This window comes from Cydia amplana, chromosome 6, assembly GCF_948474715.1.
Source record: "Cydia amplana chromosome 6, ilCydAmpl1.1, whole genome shotgun sequence".
Classification (NCBI taxonomy): domain Eukaryota; kingdom Metazoa; phylum Arthropoda; class Insecta; order Lepidoptera; family Tortricidae; genus Cydia; species Cydia amplana.
In genome coordinates this window covers 18918032-18937314 of record NC_086074.1, presented here as the reverse complement: position 1 = coordinate 18937314, position 19283 = coordinate 18918032, and the positions used below count along the sequence as shown (strand labels likewise).

General features: G+C 37.3%; 3 protein-coding genes across 13 annotated transcripts in view; all 3 read right to left on the bottom strand.

Moving 5' to 3' along the window:
- Nucleotides 1–19283, bottom strand: part of LOC134649048 (rab5 GDP/GTP exchange factor) — a 420463-nt gene that overhangs the window by 274549 nt on the left and 126631 nt on the right. The window lies entirely within an intron of this gene.
- Nucleotides 1–19283, bottom strand: part of LOC134649042 (disintegrin and metalloproteinase domain-containing protein 11) — a 631585-nt gene that overhangs the window by 569005 nt on the left and 43297 nt on the right. The window lies entirely within an intron of this gene.
- LOC134649286 (uncharacterized) lies at nucleotides 371–1618 on the bottom strand. Its single transcript, XM_063504013.1, has one exon. The coding sequence runs from the start codon at nucleotides 1450–1452 to the stop codon at nucleotides 619–621; it is 834 nt and encodes a 277-aa protein (XP_063360083.1). The 5' UTR covers nucleotides 1453–1618; the 3' UTR covers nucleotides 371–618.

The following is a 19283-nucleotide window of genomic DNA, read 5'->3' as shown; positions in this document are numbered from 1 at the left end:
CTGTAGGTACCAAGCTTAAAATAAAAAATTATGTCGGTAGGAAAAATACTCGTGTTGTGGGTTACGAATTTTATTGTGTCCGTTTTAGAACCTGTCTATAAAGTAAGCATACTTTTGCATTTTTTTAGAATAATTAAAGAAGGAATAATAACGTCTTTGCGCATACCTTGATGAAATGTATACAATATAAGATGAACAACGATGATAATTATCGTTATCTGTACAACATCTAAAATGAGAGCAAATGACTAATGCATAATACCTACACATTTATTAACTAAAAAGTAAAACTCTTGACGTATAATAGTATAATTATTTTCTAACTCCACCTTTTTTTAAGGTCAACGGTAAAACACAATTTAGTACATTTAATGAAGGTAAATTGAGGCACCGGCTTCGGTTTATTGTTTCAGGTTTATTCACATCTTATCATAGACGAGGAAACGTGGCTCGAATATTTACTTTAGTACCATCGGTCTATCGCAACACTGAAATGTATAAATTGGGATCATCTCGGAATATCACGCGCGAAGCTATTTCGCCGCAAACTGCAAAATTTCTGCGGCCAAATCCGATAACTAGGAATATAGATATAACACTGGTTTAACCGTTCTCCGTTCAAACTGATGTCACTTCAACATAAGGGTCGCAGTTCCACTCTATGACTGAGTAATTGCTCCATACGAAATTGCCTTTTATTGATAGAGGCGCTTCTAGTGCTAGATATAAAATTGCCTTGGCACCGTCTTGGAAAACTTTGCTTGGTTTTCGTTCGTCTTTACTGTTGAGACTGCCAGGATTGACACAGTTGATTACGATTCCTTTGCTGCTCCATTCTCTATGCTGCAAGAAGGTGACGGCATTGAGAGCTACCTTACTTACAGCTTGCACGCTTAGACCCCAGCCTTCAGTTTTCTCAATGCCTCTTATACACGCCTCTTCATACTCTTGAATGACAGCTACTAACTCATCTTCCGTCAGATTTGTATCACTAATCCTTTTTCTAATCGCTTCATTCTCGATCGTCGCTAACAGACCAGCTGGCCCAGACACATTGACTACTTTAGCATTTTCAACTAGCAAAGGATATATCAGCTTCCCGAAATTGATGTATCCATAAAAATTTACACATAGAGTTCTTCTTACTTTCTCAGCATGTGACAATTTCTTCTCAGTTTGTACATAATCCGCGTTATTGATCAGCAAGTCTATCCGTTCGTCTTGATCTTGTATGTAGTGTCTGAAGTTGATAATACTTTTCGTATAAGTTATGTCCATACGATAGTAGTGTAGATTCTTTGCATTTTTCTCTAATGTGCGAAGTATATTGTAGCCGATAGATTCGTCTTCTGTGGTGAAGTATATTTTTCCTTTGTATGTTTTTGTTAGTTTTTTGAGGACTTGGTAACCGAGGTTGCTATCAGCGGCGACCACGACAGCTACGGTGGTCATAGTGGTAACACACTGAATGTTATCGAGTTATCGGCGCCGATGCGTTATCTCGACTGACATGGCCGTATTGTGCGAACATGATAAGACTTTTTTAGTATCTGATAAGAGATAACATGAAAGTGATGCTGGGAAAAATTCTGCGAGTAAAATATTATAGGTATATTATACATGTTAGGGAAGTACAATGCTTATATTAGATGTCACAGCGGCAAGTGACGTTTTTTGATTGAAGAAATGTCACTTTTGACACTGAGAGATCGGTACCTATCGTACCGCTGTGACTTCTTAAGCATTGTTCGAATCGGGCCGTATAATTGATGAGCCCTTTACGATTCAAGCTAATTTGAATTAAAATATTTCACATATTTGTTGCATGGTTTCTAATATCATTACAAAAATTTTGGTATTTGGTCAAAACAAGCAAATCCCTTTTCTCAAATCTTATATAATAACCTTGGCGCTAAACAACACATTCTTTAGAGATTAACCTATTAAAATACTTATTCTTCCCAAACCACAAATCTCTCTATCCCCACTACATCTAAATGTGAACTCTATAGTCTTTCAAACTGGGTCACTTTTTACATTACACAATTAACCAACATACGAGCTACTGAAAGATAATCCATACATTTTATCGGAGTCAATGAGCATGTTCAAATCACTACATACGTAATACGATTACTGATTTGAAAATTAGTATATTATTTAAATGAAACTTTATTACTTATAACGTAGTGTTGACATTAGAATGAACATTATTCGATTTGAGACTTTTTTAAATTAAAGCATGATTTTTATCGGTTCGGATGGCAGTAGATTAGTTAATTATATTTGGTAGTAGTATCGGTCATTATCAAGATTCCGAGCAAGTTGATTACTTGAATTACGCCTATTTAAAGAACTTTTTTAATCAATTTCTTATTTTCTATAAAATTATTGTTATTAACAGTTCATTGCATAGGTACTAATTCACGTCTTGTTGTATAGGTATACTTGCAAAGTTTTAATTTGATTGGGCTACTCGTATAATCGCCATCAGATATATCGGGGCGGCCAAGGTGTTCACAATATCCGAACAAGCACTTGCCTTGACAATAGAGGCGTGCTCAGATATTTGTGAGCACCTTGGCCGCTGCGATATATCTGATGGTGACTGTACAAGAAGTAGGTTAAATCTATTTTTTTATTCGATTAGTTTAGTTACAAGACTTACAAGCTATGTTGATATGACAGCTACTCCATATAAAAATGTTAGCCAATTATGAATAAGCTAAAATTAACGGTTATAAATTATCTACTTTGCTATTTCAAATTCGGTCATACCTACTCATTTTTGCACCCCGCACAAATGTATCGGCACAGAATAAATAATAGTACTAAGTACAGAAGACTCACTCTCTAACAAAACGCGTCTGTTACGATCAGCACAGATATGGCCGCTAGGTGGCGACAGCGCAACGCGCGGCTTATGGCTTTCCCCAAAATTGGGGCCGGAACGGATGTACTTTTAGCTACCTATTGCTTTGCTACAAGCAACGAAATTGCGGAGTGAACCGCGCCTGGTATCGGTTTATATTTTTTAGCAAAAGTCAGATATCTACACTGTATATATTTTTTTCTGTAGCAATACTAGAACGCCCGCTCAAAGGACTCTGTATAAATATTTATTACTTATTTCGATTTTGTGCTGAGGCGTATTTTTCAATCTATTTTAATGCGTAAAAGCAAGACAAGATGCTCCATCTTGATCTTGATAGCTCCTATCATGTGAGAATCATCATGGGCCTTCTCTTTATAATTTTACATTACTTTCACTTGTAATAACGCGTGCGTCGGGAGTTATTTAAAATCCAAGTACACAGAAATCGGTTTTTCTCAAATATCAAGGTTTGTATGGTATAGCTCCGATGATGATGAATGATTTACATCTAGGTAAAAAATGTAGAGCATCGACTTTTTGTATTTTATAGAGTTAACAGAAAAAAAGCTTTTTTGTGTTAAAAGTGTTACAACCACAAACTGACTCGAGTCATAGCCATAGTCATATATTTATTCAATAAAACAATACAGGTATTGTGTTTGAAATACATGCCTTAAAACTGAAATTATTAAAAACTTAATAAAATGTAGGTAATATTAGGTAGGCTATAATTTTCCTAAATCTTAAAGATTATCAAACATTTCATCTACGGTGTAAAAGCCTTCTTTAAAATCGAGGAACCGAAAGACTCGTATCTACGAACACTATTTCCTCCACGTTCCGTATATTAGCCGCACTTACATAGCGGATAGGCAAACCAGTTTACGAATGATCTCTTATTACTTTAAGTTATTACCGACCTAGAGCTCAAGATACTCTAGCGATTCACAGAAGATGAAAATGTTTCGCGAATCAGTTAACAGAGGGCGATGCCTAAGTTCTAAATAGAAAAACTTGTGTCATTAAGTGGGCGCGGTTCATACTTTATGGAGTTTAAGGCGTTTGAGAAAAAAGGTTAATGTCTTGCGGGGATAAAACATTGTTAGAATAAATTGGGATCTTGTGGCAACGATAAGACCTTGAAGATCGCTCGTGCTGATTGTTGCATGTGAAATGAAGTAAAAGTCGTGCGTGAGATGCGCTAATAAGGCTTGTGTAATGGCGTGACTCACTCCGCGATTTCGTCGCGTCGCTACAAGTACCTACAAGTACATGCGTCCCACACCAATTTTGGTGTCAAATTTAGCCATAGTAGTTGCCGCGCTATGCTAGGGAACGGACGCCTCCTCGCGCTTGCGCCACCTAGCGGTCATATCTGTTGTAACAGACGCGTTTTGTTAGAGAGTGAAATTCTGTACCTAGAACTAAAATTTATTTTGTGGTAATGGGTACTAGACGACAATATACATAATATATAGTTAATATTAAACATCTAAAACTCAGGAGAAAAATATTAGTGGTAAACACACAAATAAATCCTGGCGAGAGATTCGAACCCGGGACCTTTTTCGTCGTAGGCAGACTACCAACTAGTCTAGGAGATCGTCAGCACTAGGTATATGTATAATGACATACTTAAATACAATTTTATAGAAAGTGATTCGGATGAGCTTTAACATCAAAGTGTACGGTTGACTGAGCTAAAGACCCCATAAATAGAGAGGCTTGTGACTCGGAACCGTGGAGCATAAAATGCATCCTGGTTCTATTCTCATCGCTATTGGGCATATTGGCTCCCATAAAATTAAATTATAAATAAATCGTTTATTTCAAGTATCTGTGCGACTCATGTTAGCTCATTTATTAATAATTTATACGTGATGAATATATATTTAATTTATTACGTGCATGTCACTTGATTATCCCTCGGCAAGCCAAGAAGTCATTAGTACAGTTGTTATTTGACTACATCCGTCCAGCGCCCTCTAGAAGTAGTTTCAACGGTTGCCGAGTGATAATAAAAGGGGCAGAACCAGTCAGCGGCTCATTGCCTTGACAGTAGTTGAACAGTGCAGACGTATAGAGTTAAGTGCCGATTGTAAAGTGAATTATTGTAACAAGAAGTTAATACAATTTTTATCCAGTACCCTGTGAAGTTTATTTTTCTTAGGAAATACTCCAATACTCATAAGTATGTCGGAGAAGGATGATCCTAACGGCGGTGGGCGCGTGGGGGTAGTACCTAGATGTATTACTTCACAGCCAAAATAGTAGGTATGCTACCAACGCATGAAATAAACATTCGGACTCATTAACCATACTAGTGCCTACTATTATTTCAGTACTAAATAATCAAAATAACTAAACGATCTTACGATGGAATCGGATTCAATAAAAATAGAAAGATCACATGAAATCGTTCAAATCTTTATTTAAGTCAAACTACACCGGCTCCAACCCTACACCTCTGACCCGAGAAGATTTAACCCGGCAACAAACTCGGCGGGACACATCTTTTCAAAACAACACATAGTTTCTTTATTTTACAAAAGTAAGCTTCTAATGGCACATAAGAAATCAAAATAACACTTGGAATAAAACACTTAGCTAAACGGTTAAACAACGTGAGAATCTATAAGCTTTCAGAATAATCCTTCAGGTGTAAGCCTTCAGGAACGTAGCGAATTAGGCACGAGCTTGGCTAACGTCCGATCTCTAGCACGGTCCGATCAAGAAGAAGGAAGCCAGTCCCAGCGGCGGAGCCAACCGCTCCCGCCTCCAATTCAAGTTGGTAAACCTGCCTGACCAGTCTACCAACATAACGACAAAAATGCCTGCTCGTGCCTACGTTCACTCAAGATACTCCTCTTGACGTTCCAAAGCCTTCTACCTGTCATTTTAGTTCATCAATACGCCAATAGATGGTGGCGTTATTCACTACGCAGCTTTATTATTTCGTTACAAGCAAATAATACGTAGCCAAACATTGCTAATCGTTTTTATACGGGCGTCTAACTATGAACTGTAATGCTGCAATACGTCTTTCTGGTGTCTCGCTCCGACAAGTATATAATTTAAGTAAACAAACACAACATTAAACATTTTGTGTACATTAAAATTTACAACATTGGAGCAACCGTTGTAAAAGCACATTGACAACCATCATCTATTTCTCAATGTGTTTACCACAGTGCTGTCGGGTGTATGAAGTCCGCAACAAAAGGTGATATAAGGACAAAAGATAAAGTAAGTCAAAAGGAATCCAAAATGCTACCCGAGCTCATCTCCATCATCCGCCACATGGAGATGGTCGAAAAAGCTCTTGAGTAGTTGACAGGTCTTTCCTAATTGCACTAAAGCAATTGCAATGGCCCCCGAAAATCATAAAATAAAGATAAGATAAAGATGTAAGATAGTTTATTCAAGTAGGCATAATTACAATGCGCTTATGAACGTCAAATAAAGCTAGGTAGGATAAGATTAGTTCCGATTTTGTTGTTGTTGTGTATATTGTATTTATCTGTTATTTCTTTTCACTCTGTGAGGGTGAAACCATTAATTGCATATAAAAATAAGCAAGTAAGTATAACGTGTTAGCACTGGCTGACTAGCACGTTATTATTTCCCGGATTAGCAAAGTAATATTGGTTCCAATCATAGACTAGGAATCCTCTAGACGGAGTTTAGAGCGATTATTTCATGAAACCGATGCTGCCAAAACTACTGGGGTGCGGGGGACGAGGTGAGCGAGTCCCGTGCCGCGATTGGTCCGTTCAAAGACACGGACGTCACACAAAGACACTTTGACTCGAAAATGGAGTAAAACTACCGTATATTTGTGGCAGAGGGGGTTGCGCTACTATGCTCAGTCTGGAGGATGTCTTGTCTGTGGTTCCAATAAAGAATTTAGATTGCCTGGCTATCATAAAGGTACTTTGGTTCAACGCCCGCACCGGTGAACGACCTAAAGTAACTGCACCCTTAGATGAAGCGTGTAACGAGACGTTAATAATTGTAAGTAATTATAGATACTTTTATAAGTTTTCATGAGGCAAACGCTCGCCTGAGCTTGTCAAGGTGGGATCATGAGGGTCGAGTTCATGAGTTCATGACCCTGGGCTCTGGGCTGGATCTAGGACAACAGTAGATATTTATATTTTGACCCTAGGCCCTAGGCTTGATCTAGGACAGCAGTAGATATTTAGATTTTGGCTCGAGCTCGCTAAACGAAGGGAACAGCCATGGATGCGATCTATAATTCCCGATTTCCCGCCATAATAAGATTAAAGAAGCTTCACTGACACAAAGGTCATAATTTCCGTGGTGTTCCAACTATAAAATAACCATTTCGTAAAACACTATATAATAACGTGTATTCGGGTAATTGCGAGAAGTTGAAAATGTCCGGTATTTCCAAAATTGACTCTATTATTATGGAGCTACAATGCCTTTTTAAACCGTACCTATACGAGACCTCCGGTGACGTGTGAAAAGAGCAAACGGCAAGGATGAAATTTAATAAAAATCAAAGGATTAGAATTCTGATTTCAGTAAAAACGGTAATACAAGTCCGTAGTTGAACTGACAGCAACTAGGAATACTAGATGAAAAAATTGGACAGAGCTTTATAGCCACTAAAATACCTGCCTAAAATCACAACACAATGGTAACGCTCAAAATCAAAACACGTCAAACGCACCTTCCACTTCCATCGGTAATATTCCGTTGTGAACATCAAAGAGAAATCAAAAGTGGACGGCAATTTGTGCTCTTATTTCCAAGCGGGAAATCTGAACTTTTCTGGCCTGGCGGGCCTGTCAAAATTGCCGGCCTGTCAGAATTGTGCTGGTAACTGGCATAATTCGTCTGGGAGCCGGCAGAGGGCGCCTGTCACACCGGACGTGCCAGTCATTTTAGAGGGGAGATTGATTCCTTTATTTTCGGGAAGGTTCTATTGGAAAATATTTGATTTGTGAGATAAGAGTTGCTAATTCAAAGGCTAGGCTAGAGGTAATAATATCCTTCACCCTCTTGTATAATGAGAGGGATAAGGATGAGCATTAAGCATTCTCTAATAGCTAACCTACATGTACAAAATATAGACAGCTACTTTTGAACGCGAACTATCTTAGATTATCATAATGTCCAAGAAGCCAAATCTAGCTTCATTTTGAAACACTTGCCGTGCTAGGAAATCTGTTCGTTTGATAATCCGACATTTAACCTTCAATAGCATAGTATTTCCGTATAAATTTCAATTGATCAAGTTTCTACAATAAATATTTGTTAACATCGATCAACTATTATATAAGACACAATACCATTAACAGGCAGGTGAAAGCAGACTCCGCAAAATACATTTTTCGGCCACGAATACCCACAAAACGGCTTGCAATATTCAGCACAAAAAATTATCAATTCCTTTTGCACATAGGACATTTTCTACGTGCCCAAATATACCTCGCACTTAAGTGTTGCTCTCCCTGCTACCGTGTCAGTAGCGCCCAAATGCACAGCTGCATAAACCCTGCGCAAGAGCAGAAAGGCGTATCGACCTATATAACTCCTTCCTGGTTACTTAGGTAGGGTAATGGTGGTTAAGCTCTTTCGGTTGGTCGTGCAAGACACGTGCATTCGGAATAAAAGTTGTTTACGGCAGTGCGCCCAGGTGTGCTCAATAATGCACGAATGCATTGTATTTACGTGCACGACACGTGTTAATATCGCGCAAGAGGTTTTAGGAGATGGACGCTCTGTTTGTGTTCTTGCGAAATTTTGTAGAGAGCGCATTTCCATTTTTGAGCATGTTGTCCTACTCCTATGTAACAAGAGTGATTGAGACGGAGGATACAGAAACTTCAAAATCCGAAGATCGCAATAATGTCTCTGATAGCATAAAGAGCCATTAGATTTGGCAACGTTAAAAAGTTTAACAACGCTTAGACCATTTTTCCGTGGCCTTCGAAATTCGTTTGTAAAATCTGCTAGCCTCTAGTACTTGTCTTCCATTCATCAGTTTAGTTGGCCACTGAAAAAAAAATTCTCTGTGCGAAGAGGTTCAACATCTAACCTACATATTTTCAACCATTCAAAGTCCTGCACTTGCTAGGATGAAATACTACCGACGTAGGTAACGTCCAAAATTACCTTAAACATGTGATCCAAAGCACAAGAGTCCAAACCCAAACGTACTTATTTTCTGGCACAAATTCTTACCTGGAAAAGAGAAAAGGCATAATTTTATACAAAACTTTTAGGAACACTCTATCTTCATTGTAAAACTAAAAATAGATGGTACTTAGTAATAATAAAAAGAAAATTTGTCTCAAATAAGATGACAGCTACTTGAACATGAATAGAATTCATAAGACTACTAAGGTTTTCAATTTGTATTATTGCCTGTCATATATTTATTCAGTTATAAGTAATAATACACGCGCCCGAAGCCAAATAGGAACCAAGGCTGCAGGTTTATTTCATTACCTCAAATGTCTGAGGGGCTACCGCGAAAACCGACTTTCGCACATTGCCGGGATCTTTCTCTTTTACTCCAATGAAGGCGTAATTAGAGTAACAGAGAAAAATGCCCGCAATTTGCGAAATTCGGTTTTTGCGGTAGCCGCTCTGGCGTAGGCAGTCGGTGATTTGTCAGAAGTGTCAGAACCACCAACATCAGAAAGTCAAGAACAGTAACGCCAAACAAAAACCGGCCAAGTGCGAGTCGGACTCGCGCACGGAGGGTTCCGCACCATCAACAAATAATAGAGCAAAACAAGCAAAAAAACAAGCAAAAAAAACGGTCACCCATCCAAGTACTGACCCCGCCCGACGTTGCTTAACTTCGGTCAAAAATCACGTTTGTTGTATGGGAGCCCCACTTAAATCTTTATTATATTCTGTTTTTAGTATTTGTTGTTATAGCGGCAACAGAAATACATCATCTGTGAAAATTTCAACTGTCTAGCTATCACGGTTCGTGAGATACAGCCTGGTGACAGACGGACGGACGGACGGACGGACAGCGGAGTCTTAGTAATAGGGTCCCGTTTTTACCCTTTGGGTACGGAACCCTAAAAATGACCTTCAGGCCAATTCAAAGTTTCATTGCGACATCAAAATGATAGGGTAAATAATCTCACTCGCGCCAATACATTTACGGACAAGTACAAACGATATGCACGCGCGACTGACATCATAACACATCAAAATCTGCATTTTATTATTCAATATTCTCAAGACAGGATATTTAGATATCATTTTGATTTCACAATGTAACAGGCCAACGAAGTACACTGACAATCAGACATCATTATGATATTTGAATCATGTTACAGCTGAGTAAATCATTTTAGCGTTAGGACACAAATTCCGTGTTGAAAAAGGTCAACGAATTTTAATAGAAAAATATGTCGATGCCACCAAAAAGGCTTCAAAAAAGGAATTATACATAGCTCGTAAATCTACTCTGCGTTATTGTAGGTATGATTTATTCGCTTTTTCGTGCTGTTTCTGAGTAATCCCTTGATGAATCTGCTTTGGAAATGTTTTAGTCTCGAAAGCCCTAATGTATAAGAAATGTAGGGTTTGCCAATTTACGAATCCCTTTTAATGCCATGTCTTTACAAAAGTTACATTCGCAAATATATGTTTAACTAATATTTGTAGTTAGTACGATGAATATTACTGAACTCATTACTTATATAACAGCTAAAACTTAAGGTGACGGTAGAGGTGGGTAAATTTTCAGATTCTGTCAATTTACCCCATTTCACACACAAGCGCACTTCACGCACACTACCTCACTTTACTGGGACAGGTCACTGACCCATCAAGTTTTTTTTTAAGATAGCGTTTTGAGTTTAGTGGCCTCCTTTTAGGAAAAGCGTTCCATTGAAAGAAGAAAGAGAAACAATACATTTAATCTTGCTTTCCTTGTCTGTTCATGTCACACGTGACGTATTTAAATTTTAATAATTCATTTGGTTGTTGACAATTTTCTACATTATGGCTTTGTCGAGATACGCGTTTTCTAAAGTTAAACCGAATAAAACCAGATGTCATTAAGTCAGATGTAAAATTTTATTTACTACTCTATACGACTTTTCATAAGGCTCAAAATCAATTAAATGAGAATTTAAATAAATAAAGTTCCGGCAGGGTGCAAAATTTAATTAAGGCGGACAAAATAAAATTTGAAAATATATGGAAACAGTGTTGGCTAATGTACCCCTAATATCTTACACTACTTACTATTAAATTAATACAATTAAAATAAAAAATATTATACCGGTATTCCACCGGTATTATTTCAGTGCTGAAGCGATTATCTTCGATCGTAGCCTTGATAATGTAGGTGTTGATAGTTACTTACGGCGGTAGGAGCGGCAATGAACCCCGTGCAGAGTAGAACGTGAGGTGCGTTGGGATAAGTGCATATATCTACTTATAATTCTTTGGCTGGTTGGTAACCCTCTATATTTTATTTTTTGTTTTACTGTTATTAGGTTAAGGGAGTTTTAGGGAGTGAAAAAAAAATGATTTTCGTTTTATGCGCTCGCGTGATTGCCGATGGATTATAATTAGACAAAAGAACTTGTTTTCCACGCATCGAATGTAGATCCCTATGACACTTCCTCCAAGTCTTCTCCAATAATGTTTATACCGTATTTTAATTACCTACCTTAAATGTTACATTTCTAAATATTTTTTTTGTGCTATACATACTTCAAAAAAATCGCTGGAGGCCTAGCGGTAAGAGCGTGCGAATTGCAATTCCGGCTCGTACCAATGAGTTTTTCGGAACTTATGTACGAAATATCATTTGATATTTACCAGTTGCTTTTCGGTGAAGGAAAACATCGTGAGAAAACCGGACTAAACCCAATAAGAGCCTAGTTTACCCCCTATGGGTTGGAAGGTCAGATGGCAGTCGCTTTCATAAAAATTAGTGCCCACGCCAATTTATGGGATTAATTGCCAAGCGGACCCCAGGCTCCCATGAGCCGTGTCAAAATGCCGGGACAACGCGAGGAAGATGATGATGATGTGACACATACTTCCAAAAAAATCTACAAATATTTTACGTGACAACTGCGCTTGCTTATAAGTAAATATTATGTAGGTACACTTATAAAGTATAAAGTAGAAAATATCTTATAGGTACATAATATAAAAACCGATCATGTACGAGTAGGATTCACCATGGGTTCCACAGTTACACATTTTTATTGCATATTTTTTGTTTAAGACCAACTCACCTATACATACATAGGTCTTCCATTAATCTTTTGGCGTTGAACTATTTTTTGTATATGTATTTATGTAATACAATTCTGAGTTAGGTTATGGTACATTTTTGCTCACCTACTTATAGTTATGTATTATATCTGATATGTGAGATACCAAACCTGATACCAAAAATCGCCGCAAAGTTAAAAGTTCATTTATTTACGTTACTCATCTTCGGATCACCGACTTACTACTTCCTTACTTGACATATGTGTACTAAATTTCAAATGAACTAGTCCAGTAGTTACGGTGAAAATTGGCTTTAACAAAATGGCAGACACACGAGTGATCTTATAAGGGAGATTATTTTCCTTGAGTGAATGGTATGCATTTACCCCAATGCACCTCACGTTCCACGCGGCGCGGCGTAATCTGGCCCCTATTTCACCACGGTGACAGGTACGACAAAAACATCACTGTTATTGACGCCATAGGCATCCATGGACTACAGTTACCGCTAACACTGATTTAAACTTTCACGATTTTTACACATTATTAAATTGTACAACGGAACCGCAAAACGTTCAAGCGGATAAACAAGACCAAGTGCGGGTAGTTCGAAAAACTCGCGCGGTTAGAAGATGCTGATATCAACTTAAGCCAGTCTTCTCCGAGACCACGGGGACAACGCCGTCCTCGAAACGTCGGAGGTAAATCTTAAAACTTAGATACGCGATTAAGTCCCGTTGTACAATTTAATAATACAGTTACCGCTTACCATCGGGCGGGCCGTATTCGTGTTTGCCACCGTCATTGTACCTATTATTAAAAAAAAACTTTATTATATCGGATAAAACAGACATTTCTCTCGCGAAAAAATCTTGTGACAATTGTCACAAGATTTTTCAAAGAATTTTCGGTAAGTCTTGACAGGAAATGAGTTCTGTGTCGCAATTTCGATACAGTTGCTGTGTTTCTTGTGACAATTGTCATTAGCTTCGCAAAATAAGAATTTTTTAGTGGCAATATAATGGAGTTTATTTATTTATTAAAATGTTGGTGGCAAACAAGCACATCGCCCGTCCGATGGTAAGCGGTTACCGTAGCCTATGGAGGCCTGTGACGTCAGCAACAGTGATGTCGACAACTGTCGCACCTGTCACCGTGGTCGTAGTGAAATAGGGGCCAGTAAGTACCTAATAATCGCAGTGGTCTTAAGTGTCACAGACCCTACTGGCGCTTAAGTCCTTTATGACAATTTCTGCCTATTTAAAATTGTTCAAAAAAAAAAGAAACCGAATAATTATATCGGACTACCGAATTTTCACGAGAATCAGTTGAGAAATGTGATATGCAAAGGAGAAGAATTCGGACATACGAAAGCATTTTTGCCCAATTTGAAACGGAGACCTTCGCCAACGCTCGGTCAATGATGGTTTAGGTACAGCTAGCTGCAGAGAAAAGGTACCACCCCTGCATACAATTATCTATCTGGTCGTACCTTTTCTCTGCAGCTGACTGTACAGTGTACACCTATAAAAATGGTTGTCCCTGCTCTAATTTTATACCGGTACCGTACTTTGTATTTCAACCGGTATAGTTTTACCTTCAAAACGAACCGGTATTGATAAATAATAACGGTACCATACCGCTTATACCGTAAAGAAAGCATGATGCAGTCTCTGCTTTGCACAATGATTGTGTGGACAAAATTATTATAATCACCGAAACATACATACCTACGCACATAATGTCATTGAAATAAAACATTGTTATTTTATAGTAAATTTATATAATACTCGATATATACACATAACAATAACCAGACCGCAGCGGTATTAGCCTGTAAGCTTCATCTCTTGTCTCCAAATCCGCAAAAACTAGTTAGTACTAAATGCTGGTCTTGCTGTTATTTTATTCTTGAAGATTATGGCTTGTTTCTTGATTATTGAGAACAGCACGTAATCGCACACATATAGACGGAACGAACGGCAACAAAGTAGGTGTAGACACTAAGACTTTCAGGTATTAAACGAATTACGCTTCGTATTAATAGGTAAGTAATATTTAAATGAATATATAATATTCTCTAACGTAAATACAAGATTACAATTGACATCAAATGTCATTGACGTACAGAAGTCATACACTTTTTTTTAATGACGCAAAATTGATACCAGCATAATGAAAATCAATCCCAATCAGTAAAAAGAGTCTTTAAACTTTTTTCATTTTAAGCGGGTTTTGAAGGAACAAGTTACTTAAATTCAATTGTAATCGTATTGTTTTAGGATAGTTTACTGCTGTTTTCGATCGTTACGACCTGTAAATAACAACAAATCAAATTTTAAATAAATTTATTTACCCTGTTTTTTGAAATACAATTTATCTACTGGTATACATTTTCGTATGCGTATATGATGAAATGTCTAAATAATGTCAAAAACGAGCTACGACGAAGTACACGTCTGCTTCGATCCAAGGCCAGCGGCCATCTGACTCGAAGAAGAATTTTGAGTGATGTCGTCAATGTATGGAAATTGTACGAAAGTTTACATTTGGGATTGAATTTCTGTGTTGTATTTGTGAGTAAAAATATAAGTAGATGATAATTTGCTAGTTTAGTTATCTAGCTTTCAAAATCACACAACAACTCAATTACTGTTAAAGGCAAAACTGTAATGCGTGTTGCTCAAACGGAACTCCATATTTTGATTTTTGGATACTTTTAGTGTCGATTTGTAGAGAATTACAGCAAATAAAAAATATTATGCCGTGAAGAGCCGGTACACGGCTTCTTCGTGAACAAATTTACGTATAATTTAATGCAGTTATTAAACATTTCTTGAACAAATTGATTGCACAAAGTGAGCTCTAAATCGAAAACGTCATATACCGTCCCCTTAATACGGTGTACTCAATAGCTATTTTAAAATCCAAAAATGACTTAAGTATGCCTGTTTCATATCATCTACTATTTTTGGTGTCTAAGGTTGATGATTGTTTAAAATCAAGTAGGTGGGCCTAGCAACAAGCACTTTCGAATAGACAATCGAGTCAATTTCTTACAAATATATCGTCTTAAGCTAATTATCCGAGCGATTAATTGATCTTTTCCCATCACGGAAAAATGGTGATCCAGACATTTGGGAGGCGTGCGCGGACCTGAAGGCAACACGTCAGTTTAATTATTATTAATCTTGAATTGTTATACATATGTCAAATTTAATAATAAGAACTTCACTATAAGTTCGTCAAATATAAAATAAATGTTATAAAAAATAATAGTCTAAAATGTCCCCGGAATAAAATCTAAATGTGAAAAGTTGGGTGTCTTGTGGACACATTTAAATATCTCAATCAATAATCGTAATCAGTATCATTAAAATAATATTTAATAAGAGCTACTATAATTCACAAACAATGATAAGATTCAAATGATAATTCTGAGATAGTGATCTTATCAAATACATATCTAAAATATATATCTACGTGTAACGTTTACTGGCCACGTTACCAGTAATGTTCATTAAACTAATGACTTTAAGATGATATTTTTGTTAAATAAGCCTGAACCAAACACTAGGCGACACACAGATATTTATCATCCAAAACTTTCCAACATCTTTATCATCTAGATGCAACTTTTGAAACGGTTAAAACTTCAATAGTTCATATTTCCTTCAACGAATCCGTAGCTGACGGGTAAACATGTTTACTCTTTGCTACAAAGCCTTTATAAAACGCATTAACAGTGTTCTTACCCTACGGCGCTTAGACCTTTTTATCGATCAAAGGTTTTATTTGGCTTCAATTGCTAAAAATCATAACAGACATGATTTTTAAAGCAGGTTTGTGAGTTTTAAGGTTATCTCCAATCGCATACTGATCACGGTAAAGACACAACAAACCAGTATAAGAAAGATGTCCGCTTTTGCATAATTTATACGGATATCAAAGGTCCCTTTAGATTGGTTCATTATGGAGCTCTAAATATCCACGTCCACATATCCACTTCAGGAGATGCAATTCTTCAGTACGTTGAGCACTATTGTTACAGTTTTCGACGGTTAATGGTCCGATTAACTAAATAATCCTCGGTGTCATGGCTTGCTGAATGAGAAAGAGTGGAGAGATGTGTAAAGGCAGTTAGGATATCAGGGTGTCACTTACATATAAGTAGGTCACATAAAAATACTTACATATAAGTAAGTAGGTTCGTTTAATTTTGATAATCCTATATTGAAATCGAAAATCTTCGGCTGAACACACTGCTGTAGATAATAAGACTACACCATTTGAATAGGTATGCTAAATTCAGCCATGTCTAAATCGGCCTTTCGGGACGTTTCAGCTTCCATGAGGAGGTTTATATTAGCGTTGTCAATTATAGACCTAAATTGAGTCTTAAAAGCTCGATGTCATTCAAGACCCGCTTTTGTGTATTATTTAGTACATATTTCAAGACGTTGGCATGATGATTGACGCACAAGACTTTAGTCTTTACGCCTCGAGGCTTTAAGACTAGCGAGGCTCTAAGATAGGCGTTTTTCTTAACGTTACGGTTGGCCACACGGATCTGCGGGGCATCCATCACTGCACAAACGATTGCAAGCGATAAGTACCTACTCAATTCCCATAGCTGAAGAGCCAATGTGAGTGTAATTAATTGACTGAACGCTGTGCGAAACGTGAGGGATTTAGCGGTGATGTTTGTGACAAATTCTCGTTTGTTCAGCAAAATTGACTACCGGCCCGATTCGAATTTTAAGATACGTCTAAAATTTTCTAAGGATACGATATGGATCGGATATGTCTGTCAAAATTTACGTTTTTGTTTGAAGAAACGTCACTTTTGACATATCAAATAAAGCCGTACGTCTTTATTAAACGACTCGAGTCCTTTTAAAACCTGGCTCTTAAAAACAACAGTCACGACAAAAACAACAACAACATAGTTACAACAGTTTTCAGTTATATTTTAATGATGAAGCCTAGCTGTACGACGGTTTACATTTAAAATTTCAAATTTAAGTACCAATCGTAATAGTATAGAATATTATATACTTAGAACCCGTTGCAGTGTCGCCGCGGATCGGTGTCACATTAATCACCGCACAAAGCCTCGGCGATATTGTTGAAAAGCTCCTGCGCGATAGCTTTCATTCCATTCGGGACACACGTTTAAACGTCTTAAAGATGAAGAACACTTTTAGCTGGTTATTCCGAGCGAGTGCGAATTTCAACTGCGAATAACAAGCGTGCGATAGATATATATATATAATATCTGACCGATTTTCCCTTATTTTGAATCCGACAAGTAGCACACCGAAAACAAACCTTAAAGTAATAAACATTTTAATTCAATGCCCCCAAATTCTAAAAACAAATGAAATTCGTAATTGCCGCGCCAAACCGTGGTCACGGAGCAATTGTTCCGAATTTAAAAACAAGTTAACTTTCAAGAGCATCTTATAACGCTCCTTCGATCGTCCTTAATTTGGACCTTAATCGGCCGCAATACGGCTGACAATTGTTTTGATATAAAAAGTTAGATACGAGCTACTGAAAGTCACTGACGATACGCGGGCCGCTAAGTTGGGCTCGCCGCCCAAACGAGGTGCTAAACGCTGGCTGGACATCGACTGTCTAACTGACCGGCGTTCCAATGGCTCTTAAATTTGAGCCGTATTAGCGACAGATTAAAGTTGTTTTTTGAGCGCAATCCGTACGCAAGGTTCTAAAAGTTACGTTCCAAAATTCATAAAATTATCCAAGTTCGCTAATGTTTGAATTAAATTCGCAAAACTGGGGTCGGTTGGTCCAATAACTTTCTTCAAACCAACGCTCGAAACCGGTTACAATATACGTGCAAGTAAATACCGAGGAATTTTGGTTTTGTTTCTTGAGAACGGCAACGTTTGGCGAATGGTTAAGGCGCTAGACGCCGTTTTTGGCCGAAAACTCTAACATTCTAGAGTCTATATCTTCTTAACGGTTCAACAAAAAAATATGAAAAAAATATATATGATTTTACGTTTTATGTACAACATTTCCAACGTTTGACTTGTTCCCTATGACTTATAGTTTTTCCAAAAAAGGAACATTACGACAGGCCGTTTTGCGACTAACTTTGCCTATTTCTAGTAAACGGTTTATTCGATTAAAGTTATTTTTAAACTAGAATAATTGTTTTAACAGATACTACAAATGCAACGTAGAATAATGTTAATAAATAATTTTTTTTTAAGAAATCGAATATTTTTCAACATTTTGTGCGTATGTAGCTCGAAAAAGGCGTGGCCGGCAGTCGTGTGCTAGCTTTGAGACGAGGAGGCTGTGTCGCTCGTCGCTCCGTGCCTTCCTTGTATTCTGCATGCTTGTTCTGAGCCGAGGTGCAATAAAATTGGAGTTATTGTGACCAAAGATTAAATAACTGCAGAATGTTGATTTGGTTGTGACGCGCTTTAGCGCGCGCAACACGGTGTTTCGCAGCCTATTATTACGAACGTAATGATAATATTTCCACTTATGTTTGAGAAAGCTTCATTTGAAATATATAAAAAATGTTTTCGAACATGCGCCGACATATTGCCATTAAAATTTAACGTTATTAATAAAGTTCAATTTCTAAAAAAAATTGATCAACATTGGCAATTTATGTTGTAGGTATATACTATATAGTTTGATTCAGAAACCATTACATTTTTAGGATTGTTACCCATTAAAATGATGTTAGTTTATTAAGTAAATCTGGGGGCACGGCAGTGCCCCCGCCAAGTCGAGCAAAAAAAGAGGCCGTACCATCCTTTTCTCGAAGCGATTCAGGCCATTTTCGACGTCCTGTAATTTTGTGCTGGCTGAAGCTAAAACCCTGAATTTTCAGTAATATATAGGGCTAAACATGCTTAAGATATATTCTTAAAAAACATTCAATTTGAACTAGTAGTTTAAGAATTATTGTACGTCAAAGTTCCTTATTTTCGACACTGACACACTCACTCACTCACTCACTCACCTACGATCATCATAATTCTAAGGTACTTCTAGTATATCCACAAGCTTCAAATTTTAAATATAAGTAGTTTTTAAATTTAATTTTAAAACCTAAAAATATTGCAATATCAGTCACGTTTTAAAGATCTAAGAACTGCATAAGTAAGTTTGTAATCCCATATAA

Excerpts from the sequence above, each read along its gene's own strand:
- LOC134649286 (XM_063504013.1), bottom strand. The coding sequence starts at position 1,452 with ATGACCACCGTAGCTGTCGTGGTCGCCGCTGATAGCAACCTCGGTTAC.